Below are 22365 nucleotides of genomic sequence, written 5' to 3' on the forward strand. Positions count from 1 at the left end.
GCGCCCACTGCTCTGGAGGACTCACGTTCAGGGAAGCCTGCCCCTGGGAAGCACGGCACGGGAGCAGAGCGGCCCGTTTGACCTCTGGCCTCTGAGCGTCATCTATAGGCGCAGGCAAAGAGCAAGGAGCCTGGTTCTACTCCAGACGGGAAGAATCCTGTGCCCTGGAAATTCCAGAAAAGTCAGCAGAATGTCTTTCTTTGAATTACCACACCCTTCCTGTCTGAAGTTGCTTTCTCCCTGCCTCCTCATTCTCTTCTGCTATTTGAAATACATATGTACAATAATGAGACACACAGTCGGACACGATAACCGATTTAAATAAGGCAAACAATACTTTCAGAGGAGTTCTGCTGTAGAAAATCAGGTGGAAAAGGGGCACATTTTAGGTGTTTGTGGAGTCAGAGCTACTGATAGTCGAGGTGTTTGGCAATTCAGGTTTTATAGCAAAATCCCATCCTAACACTTCACAAGAGGCCCATGGGGTATCCTGGGCACTGTGCTGCAGGGTTTGTCAATGAGAAACTGAGCAATTAGGGGCCACAGCCTGAGGAACAGGATTCAAGGTCCACGAACCTAACTGCCAGCAGCCCAAAGAACAAAGGAGGACCCTTTGAGGCTGTTTGAACACCCCGAAATCAGAGTGGGGGCGGGGAGCAGGGAATGGCTAGATCTCACCAACCAGCAGATTGAAAAGAACAGAAACCAGCACAACACTTAGGTCTACAATATGTTGGTTCCGATGTTTATTACATTGACAGGTTAAAGACATTAGGATAAATAAGTAATATTTTCTCTCACAGAGAATTGTAATGATAATATTGAATAGTATTAAACACTCTGAGGATTTCACAGAAACATCAGAATTTAACAGACAGTGGCCAGAGTCCTTGTGACCAGGCCATTTTCTCATGGCTGCAAATGCTCTGGGCCAAACTTTAAAAAAAATTATCTAAATGGCAAAAATGGGTCCATTAGTACCCAATAATGCTAAAGCCTTGACATCACCGGACTTCAAGTGCGCGTCTCCACTGACTGGTTTTACCCACAAGGAAAGGAAAGTGGGATTCCCTGCCCTTCCGGCCTAGAAATATCTCCTGACCTAAGTCAGGAAGCAGAGGCGGAACCTGGGAAGGGGGATTTTTCCTTCTGCTTTCTTCCTGTGAGATGATGAGTTTGCAACAGAGGACCTGCAGGCTGTCCGTGGAGCTGGCGTCAACACCTGGGTGCGAGGGGAGGCGGCCTTCTGTCTGCACGAAGCCCCCCCCCCCCCCGGGGCTGACAAGTCCTTCCCGCCATCTGACCACGGTGTGAGCTGCTGCACCTGCTGACAGCTCCCCAGACTCTCAGAACCAGGTCTGAGAACATCCTAGAACCGCCACGCCAGTGTTGTACGAAATAAACACCAAAGAGCACAAGGCCTAGTTCTTGGAAACGCACGTCCGGTACCTAACGGCACATCTGCTAGAGGCCAAGGCACAGCTGCGCTGGAGCTACTCTCACTCCATTTCCCCTCTGAGCAGTGGTGGCAGCAGCGATGACGGCAGTGGCCCCTCCCACCCAAGGTGCAGCCCTTCTTCTGTGTGAATCCTCGTGGTGGGACCTGGGCAGAGGCCGGCAGGACCCTCCCGGGGCCAGCGGAGCTCTAGGCACGGCCAGTGTGGTGCGGCCTGAACCTGGAGTGGAGGGAAAGAGGCACTGGTCCAGGCCCACAGCCCGCTCCAGGGGTCTCTGCTGCGGGGATGGTAGAGATGCACAGGAAGTCAGATCTCCAATGGCCTCAAGGCGTCGGGTGTAGAAGGATTCAGCGAGGACTCTCCAGTGCCCCAGACCACAGCTGCTCAGCTCTGCAGCGCTCCTTCTTTCATCTGTTGGATAAAGAGGTTTCTCTCGTCCTCGGGAGTCCGCCCATTCTGAGCGCGGACGATACACGTGGGCCGGTGGAGGTTGAGCATGTAGATCAAGTGCTGCTTCTCGTTCTTGAGCTCCTCGATCTGGGCCTTGAGTTCAGCGTTCACACTCTCCAGCTTCTCCGACTCCTGGGGATGCAACAGGGGTGTCAGAAAGGACCAAGGGCAGCGAGGGGTGGCCTGCGGGAGCACCCGGGACACCCGGGCTCCTCAGGCTGGGAAAGGTCTGGCTCCTGATACAAGGCCCCACAAAGCTCGCAGAGCAGCCCCAGGTTTGGGACGACACAGGCCCTGGAAAAGCCTTTGAACTTGGGGCTGCTTCAGGGTGGCCTTGAGTTTCCAGCACAGGAGGCTGCGACCCTCCAGGGTTCGAGAGCTCCGCCTCCAGCTCACAGCCCACCTGCAGGGCTTCTGGACCTGCCAGGGCCCAGGGGCTGGGGAGAAACCCACACTCGTGGTCCTTCTCCTTTGTGGGTCACTGCCTGGTGGCTGCCTCCTCTCGCCCCGCCTGCCCGCAGATGCTGTTCCCCGGGTGCTCCCCTCTTCAGGAAGGGCAGCTGCTGGACTTAGCTGGGGCTCAGGCTGTTGCGTGAGCAGGAAGAAGGGCTGAGAAACCAAGAACTAGACAGCAGCGTGAAAAACGCACAACCACTGCTTGTGGATTAAGGAAACCACTTGTTTGAAGAGATTAACTAAAGGCTTTTCTTACTGAGCCCAATGAGAGCTGGCAGCTTCCTTTCCTGGGAAAATGGATGAGTGAAGCCTCTTTAACTGGGCTGACGAGCCCTCAGCCCAGAAGCTGCTGCACATGTTTGGACTGGCCGAGGCTGCTGGGAATCTGGGCATCAGACACCCTGTGGTTGGGAATGCCCTCACCTGCCACTGACACGTCCAGAGTCGCATTCATTGTGCCAATGGATTTAGCACCTCTTCATTCTGCAAATGGCATTTCTACTTCCAACTCCTAGGTCCTTCTTAGGAAATGTTCAGGTAGGTCTACAGTTTGATATTGTTTATGAATTCCAAAAAATAGATATTGGATTATGTTTGTGAACTGGTCTTTTCCTCTGGGTCTATTAGATTCTATTGGATTCAGAGGTTTCACTTTCACTTGATTAAACAATGGTTAAGGCTTTGATCGGGCCACAGCAGTAGGACCAAGGGGGTGGGGACTCAGAGAGAAAAGCACAGGGCAGAGAAGGGAGGTGGGAGTTGATCCTGGAGCCTGGGAAGTAAACACCTAGAGCAGCAGATATGGGAGAAGGAGGGAAGGCTCAGCTGGACACAGCAGAGGCCCCGGGAAGAGAAGAGCCGTTTGCCTGATACTCTACCCTGGCCTTGTGGAGCGAGCAGAGGAGCTGAGCCTGGACAGGAACGAGTCTCGGGAAGAGAGGAACCCAGGAAGCCTGAGCCCAGGCAGATGTCGGCAGCCTTCCTGCTCCACCACAGGGCAACAGGTTCTAGCTCAAATAAATGCCCTTTATAGAAGCTAACAGATTCCTGGTGTTCTGCATAGCACCCCTTCGGCTGACTAATACAGGGGCTCTTTAACTCGCTTTCTGCTGGGCCACGAGGGTGGGTATGTGGGGAGGGGAGGCCTGGGCGAGCTGGAGGGCCGGAAGGCACTCACTTTTTTGCAGGCACTCCGTCTTCTTCTTATTTCGGCACTTGGCTGCTGCAATCTTATTCCTTTCCCATCGCATCTTTTTCCTTTCATCGTCTTCAGGGGCTACCAACAAAATCCAAAAGGCACACGCTTAATTGAAGACAAAGAACACCAGTAATCAGCTGCCACGTCAAACCCACTGCCTTTTACTACCACAGAAACTGGCAAATGGGGCAGTCCTAGCGCTAAGGGACCTGGGGGCGGGGTGGGTAGCTCTAGACTTTTAGGTGAAACCCTTCCGCACACACGTACACGCTGGAGAATCAGTAATGAAGATATCAAAGAACTGTTCGCTGAAATTACATTGGTGGGAATAGAAACGGCTCAAGTGGTTGGACCCTCGCCTCCCACATAGGAGGGCTCAGTTCCCGGGGCCTCCTAAAGACGACGAGCCTGCAATGAGCAGGCAGATGAGGGAGCCATCGAGCCAGCAGGGGGTGGGGAGGGAATAAAATAATAATTGAAAAAAAAGGGGGTGGGGGGAATAAAAATAATAATTTTTAAAAAATTCTTTTAAATAATTACATTGGTGATATTAGTCTATCAAAATTCAGCTTATTCTAAAAATGCATTTGGACGCTGAAATGAGTTTGATAAGTCAAACCGATGACTATTGGTGCTAACTCTGATCACTTAGAGCAGGAAACAATGTGTGTGTAAACATGTACTCGCCCCAAAACCAGGCACATCCTCGGGAGCCCCCGAGCCGGGCCCCCCACCTCTTGTAGGGCTGAGGTCTCCGCTCTGAGCCAAGGGCAGCCCCGTTCACCGCTCTCCTCCCCTGGCCTGTCACGGCACCTTCTCCTCCAATTCTGGTGAAGCCCAAGCAGCTCCTGAGGGCCAGAAACCCAAGCCCATTCCCAGCCCAGGCCTGGGTGCCACCTGCGGTGGTGAAGTCCACCACCCACTGTCCCGTCTAACAACAGAGTGAGCCCCGCCCCCCTGCCCCGCCTGAGGAGTCCTGGAGTCCTCAGAGAGCAACACCCTGTCCTGCTTTAGGGGCTCGTCCTCCACGAAGGGCCTCGGGGCCTGAACTCCCCGGGAAGGGGGACGGATGGGGACTCAGATACCACGAGCAGCTCCGGAAGGACTGTTTCCTTCTCTTTTGAGTTAGACAGTGACGCTGACTTTGCCTGGATGGCGGTGGAAGGCCTCCCCATTTAGAGAAAGACGGCCCGGGGGAAATACGGTGAGAGGAGTCTACCTTTACATCCTGGATCAGAACCACACAACAAACATCTGGGACTGAACTCAGCTGGCCTCGACTCTCAGCCTCACTACTTATTAGGCACCGAGGCAGAGCTCCCGTCTACCTCTATCATGCTAGAGCTCAAGGAACCCAAAGGGCAATAAAAGAAAAGGAAGGGGAGAGATCACAGCAGTTCCATGGTATCTGTTTGAAAGAGACACCCATAAATGTCCCCCTGTCAGGTACACCTTCAAAATGAAGAGGTGCTCATTTTGGAGACACTGGAATTGTCCTGTCCATTATACATTTTGTCAAAACCTATAAAATCCTGTGGGGCAAAGTGTAAACTACAATGTAAACTACAGTCCTTGGTTAGTACAGTGCTTCAGTACGTGTCATCAATTGTAACAAACGTAGCCCACTAATGAAGGATGTTGTTAATGTGGAAAAGCGTGGGAGGGGGTGGGGATATGGGAATCGCCCACATTTTTATAGTAACATTTATGTAATATAAACCTTCTTTAAAAATCTATATATATACACACATATATACATACATATATATACACACATATATACATATATATACATGTATCAAGTGAGCCCAGCAGCGACCATTCCCCCTCATCCCTGCAGTTCTCGAGAGGCAGTGAGTGAGGCAACTGTCTGGGCAGGCAGTCCACTGGAGAGACCCTCCCACCTGGGAACCTGCATTTCACTAGCTAAGTCCAGCCGTTCAGGAAGCCCCCTGGCACGTCGCTGGCATTTGCCTCCTTTGCAGCAGAAACCGCAGGTGCATTCTCTCGTTCAATCCTCACGGGAGCCCAATGACTTAGGTCCTAGCCCCATTTTATAGATGAGGTGACAGGTTTAGACAAGCTGAATAATTTGCCCAAAGCCACACCGCTAATATGAAGCAGTGCCAGGATGGGGAATTAGGTTTGTTTACTCTAAAGTTTACTCCCCTGACTTAAAGAATTGGGCTAGATTGCACAAACAAACAAAACACCAGAGCAAAATAACGCTGGAGCGGGGCCCGGGGGTGGGGAGGTGGGAGGCCAGGAGCTGACTCCACGGGGGAGAGAGGGAGGCTACGTGGAGATCCCCCGGGAAACGTGGCTTCGTTTAGCGGCGCCGGCCTCCACGGCAGGGCCCTCGGATGCTGCCTGCGCTCAGGGCTGTGCTGAAGCGGGTCTTCCCCCCACAGCTTCCTAGCCTGGGGTTCGCAGACCCAGCTCTGAGGCCCGCTGCCTCACTGTGTGTCCAAGCTCCCAGGAGCCTCCCCTGCACTGGCTTCCCTTTTTCCTCTGCCAAGGAGGGCTGAGAGCAGCCATCCCATCTCCCAGAGCCTCGGGGAGGAGCTGAAATAGCACATGAGTGTGCTCTGGAAGCCTCTGCCAACAGGAGTGCTATCACTGGCCCTCCCAGGGACCCGTCCAGCCCAGCGCCGCCTCCCTGACAAGGCTCGGGGCTCCAGGTGGGACGGTGGCCAGTCACCCTCTTTGGTCCCCAGAGCTTCCGAAGAGAACGCCTGACCTCAAACTCCCCTTAGGATCTGAGACACACTGAGGGAGGCAAGAATTCCAGGCCAGTGAATGCCAGTGACCAATCAAATGGCCCAGAAAATACCTGCAGTTCTCTTCCCAAAGCCTCAGGCTGAGTCGGCTGAAGTTCTTCTGTCAACTTAATCCTATAAGCTTAGGATGCTGGGGGGGTACTCGTCTCTGCTGGGTGATAGATTCCTCCAAGAAACTAGCCTTCTAACGCCAGAGTCTTATGACTCTTCTCTGCTTTCATGTTTTCCTTCCCATGCCCACTTTATGAAAAACCAAATAGTCCAGAGATGGAATTCAAAGCTACCACGGGCCTGGCCTTTGCTTGGAGGACTGGCTGGCAGCCTTCCGCAGGGTAGCTGGAGTTCCCCTGCAGCCGAGTATAGCTCCAGGTCTCCCAACTAAGAGGACTGAAACGCTGTCTGGGCTTGGGGTTTACTGGTTGGGGTATTTCCCCCCTTCTCAGTGTAAAGTCTGCAGTCCTGATGAAAGAAACTGAAGAATACCAGCCTATGCAATGTTTTTATGAGAAGCATCCAGTATGCTTATTTAGAGACGGGAATGGATTGTAAAACTGTTAAAAAGCCTTTCAGGAAATAAAGCAGTTTTACCTAAGATTTGGGCTTTCTCTGCACTAGGCCCAAGTTTAGCCTCTTGGGATACTTTCTACTTACTTCCTTTCTTCTAAAATATGACCCAGCCCAAACTCAGACTATATCTTCACATGGAAAACAAAGTTAAATATTCAGACAATTTTTCAAAAAATTGAGGCCCTCCAACATCCCCCACATTGAAGGAAAAAAGCAATGTTTGGGAATCTGAGACTTTCTGCATTAACTTTTTTTTTTAAGGAATTACAGGAAAAGAAAAAGAAAATCAGCTAATATATCAAAACACTATCCCACTTCACATTGAAATTAGCTGTTTAAGAATTTCTCTTAAGTCGACTTTCTACATGGATCTTAAAGTTGCTCAGACCTGCTAGAAAGAACCTGCATTTGACTTCCACTTCGTTATTTCCAATCAGAAATGGTGTCATATCACTGCAGTTTCATCATCTTTAAGAAAGTGAAACTTCACTCATGCATTTCTGTAACTGGAAATCCAGCTCCCAAATGTTATTTCCTAGTGGCTACAACTACATTGAATTTTTAAGCACTACATGAAACATCTTACAGTTCTGGGAAACCAGTGCTGGGCCTGCGCTCACCCCGTAACCTGGCCCTTCTCCCAGGCCACTGGAAGGCTGGAGGAGTAAGGCTTCAGGACCAGAGATGCTGGCAGCCTCTCACCGCCACGCAAACGCAGTGCCCACCCACAGGGGCTCACCCTTCCTGGGCCTGTCTCCTCAAGTGTAAAACAGACCAGAGCTGCCTGGCCCAGCTCCCTCCAGGCCATCCTGAGGCTCCTGTGAGATTTGTGAAGGGGGATTCTCACCCGCACACTGGCAGCCATCATTACTGTGGTTCTACTTTCCCCACTTAGGGGAACACATTCTTTTGGTTTCAATGCAATTTAGTCCCGTTAGTCAAGAATTAAGTGGATGGGAAAATGGACTTGGCTCAGTGGTTAGGGCATCCGTCTACCACATGGGAGGTCCGCAGTTCAAACCCCGGGCCTCCTTGACCCTGTGGAACTGGCCCATGCGCAGTGCTGATGCGTGCAAGGAGTGCCCTGCCACGCAGGGGTGTCCCCCGCATAGGGGACATGCAAGGAGTGCACCCCGTAAGGAGAGCCGCCCATCGCGAAAGAAATTGCAGCCTGCCCAGGAATGGCGCCGCCCACACTTCCCGTGCCGCTGACGACAACAGAAGCGGACAAAGAAACAAGACGCAGCAAATAGACACAGAGAACAGACAACCGGGGGAGGGGGGAAATTAAATACATAATAAATAAATCTTTTTTAAAAAAAGAATTAAGTGGAACCTTCAAGAAATCCTGGTCAGTTCACAGCCTCTTTTGCTCTTCAATGTCCTCTGGGTTCCTGGCACACCAGGTTAATCCCCACCCACCCCCATCATCTGCACGTTCCCCTCGAGTTACCTACGTGAAAGAGAACCCCTTTCTCACACAGTAAACCACATCTCCCTTGAAAAGTTTCTGTGGCATCCCCCCTACGTCCTTCCTCCTCCCCTGCCTGGGCAACACTTGAAGCCAGTGACTCTGTACCATGCTCAGCCAATTGTAAAAGAAGGAATCTCGGTGTCTGTCCTACAGCTGTCAAGGTCATATCCTAGGTCAGATCCCAAAACTGAGGCCCGAGGCAGGGCCCCAGGCCCTAAAGCTGGCGAGTGGCCCAGCCCAGGCTGAGCAGCTAACTACAGTCTTTCCTTCACCCACTAGCAGGGACCCACATGGTGAGGGATCCACCAGCAAGGCAACCGGGGACAGAGCCACTGGCCAGGTAGATGCGGGTCCACAACCCTCGTCACCCGGTGCCCACCACAGGGGACACTTAGGCAGCACTAAGGGACCATGGAAAGACCGGGAGCTTAACAGTGGCTGAAAGGGAGGGGGGAGAGCAGACTTATGCCAGGAGGGGTCCAAAGGCTCCCACAGCTGCACGTGGCCCCGGCTGTATCTTATGTCGCTGGGGCCTGGTGTTACCTTCCATGCTACCTCTGAACCCCAGGTAACAAGTGCAAGCCTCCCAGACACCCCCCAACCCCCGCCCCCTCCATCCTCCTTGGTCTAGGACAGCATCAAAGTAAGAGCCTGGAAGTTGTAGCATTCCTCTACGATAAATGGTAAGTGCAAAACAAGGGAGACAGAAACGCCAATTTCTCCTCCATTTCAAGTTGGGGAGACAGAGGCCCCCAACAGGTGAGGTGCCTTTCACCGCACTGAAATAAGGTGCGTTGGGACACTGCCCAGATTTCCTAGCTCCCGGTTACGCTTTGTTTCTCCGGCTCCATCAGGGATTTAGCACATCTTTATTTGTAAGGAAGCAGATGTGATTTAGGCAATGAAGTTGGGGAAAAGAAACCGGTTAAGGGGGAGGGGATTCAGTAGATGGGAGATGGGAATGGAGGGAGGCAGAGGAGAGAGGCAAGGGAGAAGGAAAGAGATGCTCTGCAGAGATGTCCCCCTCCCCACTGCCTCTGGGGCTGGCCAATGCCATCAGATAGAGACCCCCAGTTCTAGTCCCCTCACTGGCCCTTTCCTTCCCTGACACCCCGCTAGAACCTGAGCATCTCCAGGTAGAAAGGCCCTTACTGGCTGTCCCGTCCAACAGCACGTGGTACTCGCCGACAGGCAGAGGGAGTCGGCAGAGTTATTAGGTCCCCACATTTCCCAGCTGGAGACACGGGGGTTCCAGGACACAAATGCAGGAAAGCTCGCAGGGTCCTGGCCACTGGACCATAAAGCCGTTCCCTCGATTATCTGAACAACCGGCCCCACAAAGTCGCTTCCCCGTGCTGGCCTCCAAGGGCACAGGGCCGAGAAATACGCGGACCCGTGAGAGGCAAATCCAGAGCGAGAGGCCCGGGTAGGAGAGAAACGCGGGCGAGAGACTTGGGGCAGGAAGTCCCAGGTCCAGGGCGCCCGACCCGAGCCTGTCCCGGGAGCCCGCTCCGCCTTCCTCCCCGGGACAGCGACACGAGCGCGCGCCACCGCCAAACGGATCCCCGATAACTTTCCCTCCCGGCTCCCCGCGCGGTACTGCCGCCCAGCGCCCTAGGGTGCTCAGGGCGACCCCAGCGGCAGCGCCCGCGGCTCCGCCGCCTCGCCCCTTCCCCATTCATCCGCTCGGCGCCTGCGGACGCGCTCCCGCGGAGCCCTGGCCCCCGCGCCCGGCTCCGAGCCCGGAAAGGATCTGCCCGGAGCGGCGGGGCCCCTGCACGCGGCGAGGGATGGAGCCGCCGGCGACCCGAGGAGCCTCGGCTACACCCGCGCACCCACCTGCCCTGGCCAGCAAGCGGCCGGGGAGGTGAACCCCGAGGCCCCGGAGCGCGGCGCCCCGAGGTCGGCAGCGGCGCGGGCGCCCGCCCTCCCCGTCGCCAAATTCAAAAGAGAATGAGTTCTGTCACTTTTCCAGGGACTTTCGGAAGCTCGGAGAAGCGGCGGTGGCTGGGAGAAGTGCCGCCAGCGTCTTCCCAAGCCCAGGCTGGGCCGCGGGGCAGGGGTGGGCGGCCGGGTGGGGACAGGTTCCAGAGGGGCGCGGAGGCAGGGGCGCGCCGCGCTCTCGGCGCTGGCTGCGGGGGCTCACCTGCTGCCTCCGCTCGGGGTGCGGGCTCCGCGGGCGGGCAGCTGTGGCTCGGAGGGCGTTGCTTCACCCCTTTTATAGCCGGTTCCTGGCAGCGCGCCCCTTTACTCCGGGTTACCAGGCCCCGGTGACGTCATGCTATTAATAGTTTCCCCCCGCGCCCCTCCCCCCCACCAGCTGAACAATCCCCGGAGGGCGGGCTGGAGGAGGGGCCGGGGCGGGCTCGGGGCGGGGAGGCCTGGTGATGCAAGAGGCGGGAGGAGCCGCCCGGCGCCCCGGGCTCCCACGCACCCGCCCGCCCGCCCTCTCTCTCCATATCAGGCGCGGAGCCGCCCGGGCCCGCCGCCGGAGGTGCGCGCTCGCCGCTGCGTGTTCCAGGCGTGAGCCAATGGTGCCCAAGCCAGCGGCATGACTCCACCGCGCTGGCATCTCTCCCTCCGCGAGGACCCCGGGGCCGGCGCGGCGGCGCGCCGGGGGGTCTGGTCCCCGCAGCCGCCCGGTCAAGGGGAGGCGGGGAAGGGGCGCTGCCTTTCTCTCCCACGCGGGCTGGCTTTCTGGAGCCTCAAGGAAACTCCCCGTCCACCGCCGCCGGCTCTCTCCTTCTCAAGGAGGGCCGGGGTGGGGCGGGGACAGGAGCGGTCAGACTCCCGGGTGGGACAGGTGCCCGAAGTCCCCACGCCGTCACCCTCCACCGCTCCCCGCCGGGTGTGACCTGGTGACGGGGGCCGCGGGAAGCCAGCCCGTTCACGCAAACTCTGAGGGCAGCTCGCCGGCCCCTGGCGTCGCCAGGCCCCGCACACCCCACGCACGTTCCCCAGCAGAGACGCCTCGGGGCTCGATGGGAACCCGATTCCGAGGCGATGGCGAGGTCGGTTAGGATTTGTATTTTTCAACCACAAAGCGATTGAAACCGACAGGGAGCTTCTTGGTGAAAAGCACAGGAGCTTAGAAAGATAAGGGACCCCGCAGCGGGCAGGAGGACAAGGTGCCTCGGGTCCTCGCGGGCCGGGCGGCGGCGGGGCCGGGGGTCACCCCGCACGTGGCCAGCCATTAGGGACACCTCGCTGTCACCTTTCTAGGGGACTTCTGTGCCCGGAGCGGCTCGGGAAGGGACCCGCCCGGAAGCACTGGCCGCAGTCACAGCGGCCCGCGGGATCCCGGCCGGGTCTCGGGCCGAGGCCTCAGGAGAACTGGGTCTGAACCTTGAACCGGTTTCCCGGTTGCGATTCCCCAGCCCAGCCTTCTCGGGTCCCAGCGCGGAAGGACCAGGGACCTTCTCGACCCTCACAGACCACCAGCTGTGGACGCGCGCGGGGCCGGGACTTCCGAAGTGCCCTGCAGGGAGACCAAGCCGGTCGGGCGGGTTGGGGGCACGGGGGAGGACGGACACCTGCTTGCACCTGCCCCCGGGGGGAGGCGGGGCCGGGCCGGAGCTTGGTAGTTTGGGGTAAGAACTGGAGAGGTCTCTGAGCAGCCCCACCCCACCCGGGCACAACTCGGCTGTTGCGGTCGTGGGGGACCCGGGATTCCGGCCTTGGGGTGCACGAGGGCCCGGCATGTCACTCACGCACACACCCACACGCAGATGCCCCCCCCCCCACTGTTCCCCGGGAATCAGCGCCCCTCTTCCCAGCCCCGCTGACCACGGAGCAGCCCGGCGCAGAGACCCCCTAGAGCTGCAGATAAAATCAAAAGCACCGCACCTTGGTTCCTCGCCTCCACATGCGAGCCTCGCCCCAAGCCCCCCCAGTTCCCCAGAGAGTCGTCGGGCCGGAGACCACGCGGAGGGTGGCCGTGGGAGACTTCGGGCCCCGCCGCTGCTGCGTCCCGCAACCCTGAGGTTCCACGCGGGAACTCCGGAGATTCTGCCCTGCAGCTGACCAGGTTTCCAGCCGCTGTGCGAGGGAAGCATAAGGCGGGTGTATTTGCTGGAGTCTTCGTCGGGGTAACGGCTCTCCCGGCCCCATCCTCCGCCCACCCCCTGCGCCACCCCCCCCCCCGCGCCCCGCCCTCCCGCGGAGGCGCTGGCAGGTGAAACCCGGTGTGTCCGCGCAACCCTGAGAACGCCCAGCGAGATCAGATGGAAGGGCGGGTGTCCAGCTCAGTGGAAGTTAGCTGGGATTCTCTACTTACCAGACCAACCTACCCTGGACTATATAGCGTCATTATAAAGTGCAACAAGGAGGTGCAGAGTCCACGTGAGAGCTTATTTCTCCATCGCTGCGAAACGCCTGCAGCATTTTTAACCAGATTACATTTTCAGCTATGATTCCACTAATGCACCCAAGCCAGGGCTGTTGGGGTTTGGCCCGGCCTTAAGGGGAATCCAGCTTACAGGCAGAGAACACCGACCAGGGCAGGATTCAGAAAACAATGCGAAACGATGTCAATTACAGCGGGAGAAGTTGGCCACACATTGTTGGTTATTTTTTACTACCATCTTGCTTCATTCTAATAATTCTTGCTTTAGACTCTCCAAGTTACACCTGTACAGAAATGCTGCCAGCGCCCACAGAAGTCTGAGCCCGGCTTTCTCTGCCTCTCCTACTGGAAAAGTGATAATCTTGACAGAGAAGTCCATTGCCACGTGAATGAAACCCTTATCCAAGGAAAACAAACCTCCACCTGGCTGCCTCCCTCCCCACGTTCCCAGGAGATCAGCAAAATGCCTGCTGAATTGTAGAGAAACTGGGAAAGAGCAGCCCAAGGGAAAACTCACCCCACCCCACCCCCAAGCTCTCTGCCACATGCAGGGAGGCTTGATACCCGGGTCCTGGGCGTCCTCGTTTCGCACTGATTTGATTTAATGCCACCAGTGGCCGCAGTGCACTCTTAGGCCAGCCCATCGTCTAGGAGGGGCAAGGATGCTTCTCCACGCAAAAGCAAAGAATGCCTGCCCTGCCTTAGAAGGGAGCCCTGGCCAGAGTTATTTCAGGGGTTAATCCCGAGTGAAAGAGGGTTAGGCAGAGACTTGAAAATTGCTGAGGTTTTACCAGGGAACACCGCCTGGGGAATCCACTTTATATATATACGTGTGTGTATATATATTTATGTATGTACATATGTATATATATGTGTATATATATTATTTTTGAGAGATACTTTATATTACATAAATGTTACTTCAAAAATAGGGGGATTCGCATATACCCCACCCATCCCCCTCCCACGCTTTTCCACATTAACAACATCCTTCATTGCTGGGGTACGTTTGTTAAAATTGATGACACATACTAAAGCACTGTACTAACCTCTTCATTTTGAAGGTGTACCTGTCAGGGGGAGATATATGGGTGTCTTTTTCACAGGCACCGTGGAACTGCTATGATCTCTACCCTTCCTTTCCTTTTATTGCCCCTTTGGGTTCCTAGTATGATAGAGGTAGACGGGAGCTTGGAGCCCGTGTGACTCAACCACCCCCTCTGCACTTGATTTGGTCAGCCTGTCTCCAGGCTCAGGAGGTACTGTGAGCTGGGGATGGGCCAGGCTTGGGATAAGGTTGTGAAGGAGACTCGACCTGATGCTGAAGGAGCTCTCAGCCATCTAACAGGTGACTTCCCAGTCTCAGGGTGCTGTGGTAGGTGGTCTCAGTCACATCTCTCCTTAAGGCAGAACCAGGCTTGGGTATCCCTTCTGTTCCCAGTCCAATCCTTGCACCCCAGGCTGAAAAATACTCCCCAAATTGCCTATCCTTGGCTCCTTATTTTTCCTTACTCTGAAGTCTTTGCTTCACCAACCTTACCCTTAAAAAGACAAGTGTGTTTATATGGCTATGAGCCTCCAAAAAAGTCAGGAGGTCATCAGAGGTGTGATGCTTATGCATGCCTCAGCAGGGTCCCAGAGAAGCCAAGGTAGATGGAAACCCCAGTGCTGGTTCTCCTGAGGGCTGCAGAGACCCACAGGTTCTATGGTCATAGCAGATGGCTCCGGAGTTCAAGGCCATGTCAGTTGGCCCTACTTTGGAGTTTGTGTTCCTGAGTGTGATGGAGTTGGACTCAGATAGGATCTTTCTACACATGCCTCTTCTGTTACTTTTACCAGACCTGTGGTTGGCATTTGGGTTGGTGTATACTCAGGAGACCTGAATCTCTGGACTGTCCATGTGATAACCAGGCCCTGGGCCTCAGCAGACTTGCAGCTCCTACCCTCTGGTTTGTTGGACTTACCCTAGCCAGCTGACAGGGAGGTGAAGAGGGTCAACCACCACACCAGGGAGCCAAGAGGGCCTACAGCTGCCAGCAGGAGAATTGTATCCATCATCCATGTGGAATCTAAGGCTTCTCTTGATGTAGGGGGGACTGGACATAACCATCCTGGGCTCCACAGGATGGAGGAATAGATTATATAGATTAGAGTGGACTGACTGGTGTTCTGCTGGGGAACTATTGTGATTAGTAAGGGAAGAAATTGTAGTAGTGATGTGGAGAGGGTTGCCACGGTGGCTGCTGATGGTAGGGAAACAGAAGAAGAGATATGTTGTAGGGGCATTTTCAGGATTTGGAGTTATCCTGGGTGGTGCTGCAGGGACAGATGCTGGATGTTGTGTGTCCTGCCATGGCCCACTGGGTGGACTGGGGGAGAGTGTGGACTACAATGTGGACCACTGTCCATGTGGAGCAACGGTGCTCCAGAATGTATTCGCCAGGTGCAGTGGATGTGCCATGATGATGGAAGAGGTTGTTGATGTGAGAGGGGTGGGGTGGGTGGGGCGGGAGTATATGGGGACCTCATATTTTTAAAATGTAACATTTAAAAGAAAGAAGAAAAGAAAAAGGGGGCTGTTAGTCCCCTTATGTCACCCCAACTTCCCCCAAGGACTGGGGGGGAGGGAAATGGCATAACATGCTACTGTTATCTCTCTCATTCTCATTTATTTAGGTCCAGCTTCCTAAGAGAGAAGCTTCAGAGATATATTTGCTAAACTCAAGGTTCTCCTCATCTTCTACTCACTGATAGATTCAACTCAATTTTAGATATCTTTCAAGTTTCCTTTTGAAAAAGAAGACTGAAATGGGGTTATGTAATGGTCTCACTGCTGAGGGGGCAAAAATAACTACCTCTTTTGAGACGGGTTGAGGTTACATTTGCATATATGCTCGCCAGCCAAAACTAATAGCCCCTGTGAGTTCAGAGTAGCCTAAAATGCCAACTCTCGTCAACTTCAATTAGGCATTTTATCCGTGTGGCTGAGCTGAGTGTTGTAAGACCCTGTTTCCCTCAAGGTGAGGATGGCATGAACTGAGGAAACAAAGCAGCCCTGGGGGCTGATGGGACTTCCCTCTGCGGGTGGGGGCGGCAGGGGGACCTGAGCCCACACCTCAGAACCCCTGAAGCAGTTTGGGTTTTGATGTGTCTTTCAGCAAAATGATGCTTCAACACCCAGGCCAGGTCTCTGCCTCGGAAGTCAGTGCCTCTGCCATCGTGTCCTGCCTGTCCCCTCCTGGGTCACTGGTATTTGAGGATTTTGCACATCTGACGCCCTTTGTCAAGGAAGAGCTGAGGTTCGCCATCCAGAACAAGCACCTCTGCCACCGGATGTCCTCTGCGCTGGAGTCGGTCACCGTCAGCGACAGGCCCCTCGAGGGGCCTGTCGTCAGGAAGGCTGAGGTAGGTTCCACGGCCGGGGTCCACCTCTCAGCACATGTCAACGGCACACCCACCACGCACACACCCACCACACGCACAGCCACCACGAGCACACACACCACGTGCATACCCACCACACGCACACCCACCACGAGCACACCCACCACGAGCACACCCACGAGCACACCCACCACGTGCACACCCACAAGCACACCCACAACATGCACACCCACCACGAGCTCACCCACCACGAGCACACCCGCCACGAGCACACCCACCACGTGCCAGGTGGGGGCAGGTACTGGTGAATGAAACTAAATCGCTGCCCTCAGGAAGCTTGCCTTCTACTGGGAGGAGACAGACAATACACGAGGTAAGTAGATGCGTGATATGAGAGACCAGCGCACAGGAGAGAAATAAAGCAGGGGAGGGGCAGGGAGAGTGGGGAGAGGTGAGGCGGGAGGCCAGGGCAGGCTTCACCGACAGTGACCTTAGATCTGAGCAGAGAGAGGGAAGGAGCCAGGTGGGCGCCTGGCAGAAGAGTGAAACTAAGCACTGAGGTGGGGTGGGGTGGAGCACACGGAGGGCAGCAGGTGGCTGGGGCGAGTGTAGGGTGGGCAGCCGAGTACGAGTTGAGGTCGTGAGTGGGGGTCGATTATGCTGGATCTTGTAGACTGTAAAGACGCGACCCTCTGCTCAGAGCGAGACAGGACGCCGTTGCGGCATTTTGAAGCAGAGCGGTGGTGTGATCTGATGATATTTTGAATGGGTTGCCCTGACTGGCGTGTTGAGAATAGACGGTGGGGAGTGCACAGAGACATCGCAGTGACCCAGGCCGGAGACAGGAGGGCTGTGGATCAGGAGGGGAGCAGGAGGGGTGCTAGAAGGGGTGCATTCGGAGCCCCTGCAGGTAAAGCTGATGTCCTGATAGATTGGGCATAGGGTGCAAGAAAGGGAGGACTCAAGGGTGACGGCCAAGTTGTTGGCCTGAACAACAGGAAGGATGAAGTCATTTGCTGCTGAGCTTGGGAGGACTGTGGAAAGTTGGGTGGGGGCTGGAGCAGGTGAGCCCTCCTGGTCCATCTCTCCAGTCCCTCAGGAGTGGCACCCAGGCCTGGGTTGGGAATGGGCTTGGATTTCTGGTCCTCAGGAGATGCTTTGGCTTCACCAGATTTGGAGGAGAAGGTGCCGTGACAGGCCAGGGGAGGACAGCAGTGAACGGGGCTGCCCTTGGCTCAGAGCGGAGACCTCAGCCCTACGAGAGGTGGGGGGAGGCCGGCTTGGGGGGGCTCCGGAGGACGTGCCTGGGTCTGGGGCGAGGACATGTTTACACACACATTGTTTCCTGCTCTAAGTGATCACAGTTAGCACCAAGAGTCATCGGTTTGACTTATCAAACTCATTTCAATATCCTGATGCATTTTTAGAATAAGCTCAATTTTGATCAACTAATATCGCTAATGTAATTTTTGAAAAAATTTTTTTTTAATTAGTATTTTAATTCCCCCCTCCGCCCCCTGCTGGCCCCATGGCTCCCTTGTCTGCCTGCCCATTGTTGACTCATGTTCTTTAGGAGGCCACCGGGAACTGAACCCTCATAGGCGGGAGGCGAGAGTCCAACCACTCCTGCCCCTTCCACTCCCACCAATGTAATTTCAGCGAACAGTTCTTTGATATCTACATTATTCATTCTCCAGCATGTTTGTGTGCGCGGAAGGGTTTCACCTAAAAGTCTGGAGCTACCCACCCCTCCTCCACGTCCCTTAGCGCTAGGGCTGCCCCATTTGCCAGTTTCTGTGGTAGTAAAAGGCAGTGGGTTTGACGTGGCAGCTGATGGCTGGCAGTTCTTTCTCTTCCGTTAAGCTTGTGCCTTTTGGATTTTGTAGGTAGCCCCTGAAGAAGATGAAAGGAAAAAGAGGCAATGGGAAAGGAATAGGATTGTAGTGGCCAAATGCCGAAACAAGAAGAAAGAGAATACGGAGCACCTGCAGAAAGTGAGTGTCCTCCAGCTCACCCATTCCTCCCCTCCCCACATACCCACCCTCGTGGCCCAGCAGAAAGGGGTTAAAGAGCCCCTGTATTAGTCATCCAAAGGGGCGCTGATGTAAAACTCCAGAAATCGGCTGGCTTTTATAAAGGGCATTAATTTGGGCTAGAACCTGTTGCCCTGTGGTGGAGCAGGAAGGCTGCCGACATCTGCCTGGGCTCAGGCTTCCTGGGTTCCTCTCTTCCCGGGACTCGTTCCTGTCCAGGCTCAGCTCCTCTGCTCGCTCCACAAGGCCAGGGTAGAGTATCAGGCAAACAGCTCTTCTCTTCCCAGGGTCCCCTGGTGTGCCCAATTGAGCCTTCCCTCCTTCTCCCATATCTGCTGCTCTAGGTGTTTACTTCCCAGGCTCCAGGATCAACTCCCACCTCTCTTCTCTGCCGTGTGGTTTTCTCTGTGAGTTACCACACCCTTGGTCCAACTGATGTGGACCAATCAAAGCCTTAATCATTTAATCAAGTAAAAGTGAAACCTCTGAATCCAATAAAATCTAATATGCCCAGAGGAAAAGATCAGTTCACAAACATAATCCAATATCTATTTTTTGGAATTCATAAACAATATCAAACTGTAGACCTACCTGAACATTTCCTAAGAAGGACCTAGGAGTTGGAAGTAGAAATGCCATTTGCAGAATGAAGAGGTGCTAAATCCATTGGCACAATGAACACGACTCTGGACGTGTCAGTGGCAGGTGAGGGCATTCCCAACCACAGGGTGTCTGATGCCCAGATTCCCAGCAGCCTCGGCCAGTCCAAACATGTGCAGCAGCTTCTGGGCTGAGGGCTCGTCAGCCCAGTTAAAGAGGCTTCACTCATCCATTTTCCCAGGAAAGGAAGCTGCCAGCTCTCGTTGGGCTCAGTAAGAAAAGCCTTTAGTTAATCTCTTCAAACAAGTTGTTTCCTTAATCCACAAGCAGTGGTTGTGCGTTTTTCACGCTGCTGTCTAGTTCTTGGTTTCTCAGCCCTTCTTCCTGCTCACGCAACAGCCTGAGCCCCAGCTAAGTCCAGCAGCTGCCCTTCCTGAAGAGGGGAGCACCCGGGGAACAGCATCTGCGGGCAGGCGGGGCGAGAGGAGGCAGCCACCAGGCAGTGACCCACAAAGGAGAAGGACCACGAGTGTGGGTTTCTCCCCAGCCCCCGGGCCCTGGCAGGTCCAGAAGCCCTGCAGGTGGGCTGTGAGCTGGAGGCGGAGCTCTCGAACCCTGGAGGGTCGCAGCCTCCTGTGCTGGAAACTCAAGGCCACCCTGAAGCAGCCCCAAGTTCAAAGGCTTTTCCAGGGCCTGTGTCGTCCCAAACCTGGGGCTGCTCTGCGAGCTTTGTGGGGCCTTGTATCAGGAGCCAGACCTTTCCCAGCCTGAGGAGCCCGGGTGTCCCGGGTGCTCCCGCAGGCCACCCCTCGCTGCCCTTGGTCCTTTCTGACACCCCTGTTGCATCCCCAGGAGTCGGAGAAGCTGGAGAGTGTGAACGCTGAACTCAAGGCCCAGATCGAGGAGCTCAAGAACGAGAAGCAGCACTTGATCTACATGCTCAACCTCCACCGGCCCACGTGTATCGTCCGCGCTCAGAATGGGCGGACTCCCGAGGACGAGAGAAACCTCTTTATCCAACAGATGAAAGAAGGAGCGCTGCAGAGCTGAGCAGCTGTGGTCTGGGGCACTGGAGAGTCCTCGCTGAATCCTTCTACACCCGACGCCTTGAGGCCATTGGAGATCTGACTTCCTGTGCATCTCTACCATCCCCGCAGCAGAGACCCCTGGAGCGGGCTGTGGGCCTGGACCAGTGCCTCTTTCCCTCCACTCCAGGTTCAGGCCGCACCACACTGGCCATGCCTAGAGCTCCGCTGGCCCCGGGAGGGTCCTGCCGGCCTCTGCCCAGGTCCCACCACTGGGGTTCACACAGAAGAAGGGCTGCACCTTGGGTGGGAGGGGCCACTGCCGTCATCGCTGCTGCCACCACTGCTCAGAGGGGAAATGGAGTGAGAGTAGCTCCAGCGCAGCTGTGCCTTGGCTTTCTCGCAGATGTGCCGTTAGGTACCGGACGTGCGTTTCCAAGGCCTTCATTTCAGAACTAGGCCTTGTGCTCTTTGGTGTTTATTTCGTACAACACTGGCGTGGCGGTTCTAGGATGTTCTCAGACCTGGTTCTGAGAGTCTGGGGAGCTGTCAGCAGGTGCAGCAGCTCACACCATGGTCAGATGGCGGGAAGGACTTGTCAGCCCCAGGGGGGGGCTTCGTGCAGACAGAAGGCCACCTCCCCTCTTACCCAGGTGTTGACGCCAGCTCCACGGACAGCCTGCAGGTCCTCTGTTGCAAACTCATCATCTCACAGGAAGAAAGCAGAAGGAAAAATCCCCCTTCCAAGGTTCCGGCTCTGCTTCCTGACTTAGGTCAGGAGATATTTCTAGGCCGGAAGGGCAGGGAATTCCACTTTCCTTTCCTTGTGGGTAAAACCAATCAGTGGAGACGCGCACTTGAAGCCCAGTGATGTCAAGGCTTTAGCATTATTGGGTACTAATGGACCGATTTTTGCCATTTAGGTCATTTTTCAAAAGTCTGGCCCAGAGCATTTGCAGCCGTGAGAAAATGGCCTGGTCACAAGGACTCTGGCCACTGTCTGTTAAATTCTGATGTTTCTGTGAAATCCTCAGAGTGTTTTAATCCTATTCAATATTATTACAATTTTCTGTAAGAGAAAATATTACTTATTTATCCTAATGTCTTTAACCTGTCAATGTAATAAACATTGGAACCAACATATTGTAGACCTAAGTGTTGTGCTGGTTTCTGTTCTTTTCAATCTGTTGGTTGGTGAGATCTAGCCATTCCCTGCTCCCCGCCCCCACTCTGATTTCGGGGTGTTCAAACAGCCTCAAAGGATCCTCCTTTGCTCTTTGGGCTGCTGTCAGTTAGGTTAGTGGACCTTGAATCCTGTTCCTCAGGCTGTGGCCCCTAATTGCTCAGTTTCTCATTGACAAACCCTGCAGCACAGTGCCCAGGATACCCCATGGGCCTCTTGTGAAGTGTTAGGATGGGATTTTACTGTAAAGCCTGAATTGCTAAACACCTCGACTATCAGTAGCTCTGACTCTACAAACACCTAAAATGTGCCCCTATTCCACCGAAGCTTTTGACACCTGATATTCTACCACAGAACTCCTCTGAAAGTATTGTTTGCCTGATTTAAATCGGTTATCGTGTCTGACTGTGTGTCTCATTATTGTAAAAATGTATTTCATGGCAGCGGACTTGGCCCAGTGGTTAGGGCATCCGTCTACCACATGGGAAGTCCGCGGTTCAAACCCCGGGCCTCCTTGACCCGTGTGGAGCTGGCCCATGCGCAGTGCTGATGCGCGCAAGGAGTGCCCTGCCACGCGGGGCTGTCCCCCGCGTAGAGGAACCCCACATGCAAGGAGTGCACCCCGTAAGGCGAGCCACCCAGCGCGAAACAAAGTGCAGCCTGCCCAGGAATGGCGCTGCACACACAGAGATCTGACACAACAAGATGACGCAACAAAAAGAAACAGATTCCCGTGCGGCTGACAACAGCAGAAGCGGACAAAGAAGACGCAGCAAATAGACACCGAGAACAGACAACCGGGGTGGGGGGGGAGGGGAGAGAAATAAATAAATAAATAAATCTTTTTTTAAAAATGTATTTCAAATAGCAGAGGACAATTAGGAGGCAGGGAGGAAGCAATATTAAGCAGGAAGGGTGTGGTAATTCAAAGAAAGACATTCTGCTGACTTTTCTGGAATTTCCAGGACATGGGATTCTTCCCGTCTGGAATAGAACCAGGCTCCTTGCTCTTTGCCTGCGCCTATAGATGACGCTCAGAGGCCAGAGGTCAAACGGGCCGCTCTGCTCCCGTGCCGTGCTTCCCAGGGGCAGGCTTCCCTGAACGTGAGTCCTCCAGAGCAGTAGGCGCTGCGCCCTTCTGAACCTGGGTATGGTCACTTTAAACTGCAGGTGTCCTAATTTTGCTGCTTCAATTACCTGTCAGGGATTCTTCCTAATCTGTAGAGGCAGCTGGCATTGGTGCCATTCACCACTTCTTTCAGATGGTCTATTACCCTTGTCTTGGTGGATGGGGAAAACCTCCCTTGAAGAACTTACCTCTGGCTGTGGGTACAGGTGCCGCCAATTGGTCATTATGAAGCAACATAATTGTTAAGCTGCCTTGGATACCAGTGGATGAGGAAGTGGGGGCAA

At 54.7% G+C, this 22365-nt stretch overlaps 2 protein-coding genes across 2 annotated transcripts; one reads left to right on the top strand and one right to left on the bottom strand.

Moving 5' to 3' along the window:
• Nucleotides 1-717: 717 nt before the first annotated feature.
• Nucleotides 718-12083, bottom strand: LOC131273092 (protein FosB-like). Its single transcript, XM_071207307.1, has 5 exons — nucleotides 12011-12083; nucleotides 11735-11860; nucleotides 10222-10514; nucleotides 3541-3639; nucleotides 718-2039 (listed from the first exon to the last, which is right to left on the bottom strand). The coding sequence occupies exons 1-5, from the start codon at nucleotides 12081-12083 to the stop codon at nucleotides 1842-1844; spliced, it is 789 nt and encodes a 262-aa protein (XP_071063408.1). The 3' UTR covers nucleotides 718-1841.
• A 3791-nt stretch (nucleotides 12084-15874) lies between these two features.
• On the top strand, nucleotides 15875-20924 carry LOC101438181 (cyclic AMP-dependent transcription factor ATF-3-like). The gene is made up of 4 exons (XM_058275178.1): nucleotides 15875-15928; nucleotides 16016-16132; nucleotides 17998-18105; nucleotides 19597-20924. The coding sequence occupies exons 1-4, from the start codon at nucleotides 15890-15892 to the stop codon at nucleotides 19792-19794; spliced, it is 462 nt and encodes a 153-aa protein (XP_058131161.1). The 5' UTR covers nucleotides 15875-15889; the 3' UTR covers nucleotides 19795-20924.
• The last annotated feature ends 1441 nt before the right edge of the window (nucleotides 20925-22365 follow it).

This window comes from Dasypus novemcinctus, chromosome 13 (assembly GCF_030445035.2).
Source record: "Dasypus novemcinctus isolate mDasNov1 chromosome 13, mDasNov1.1.hap2, whole genome shotgun sequence".
Taxonomy (NCBI): domain Eukaryota; kingdom Metazoa; phylum Chordata; class Mammalia; order Cingulata; family Dasypodidae; genus Dasypus; species Dasypus novemcinctus.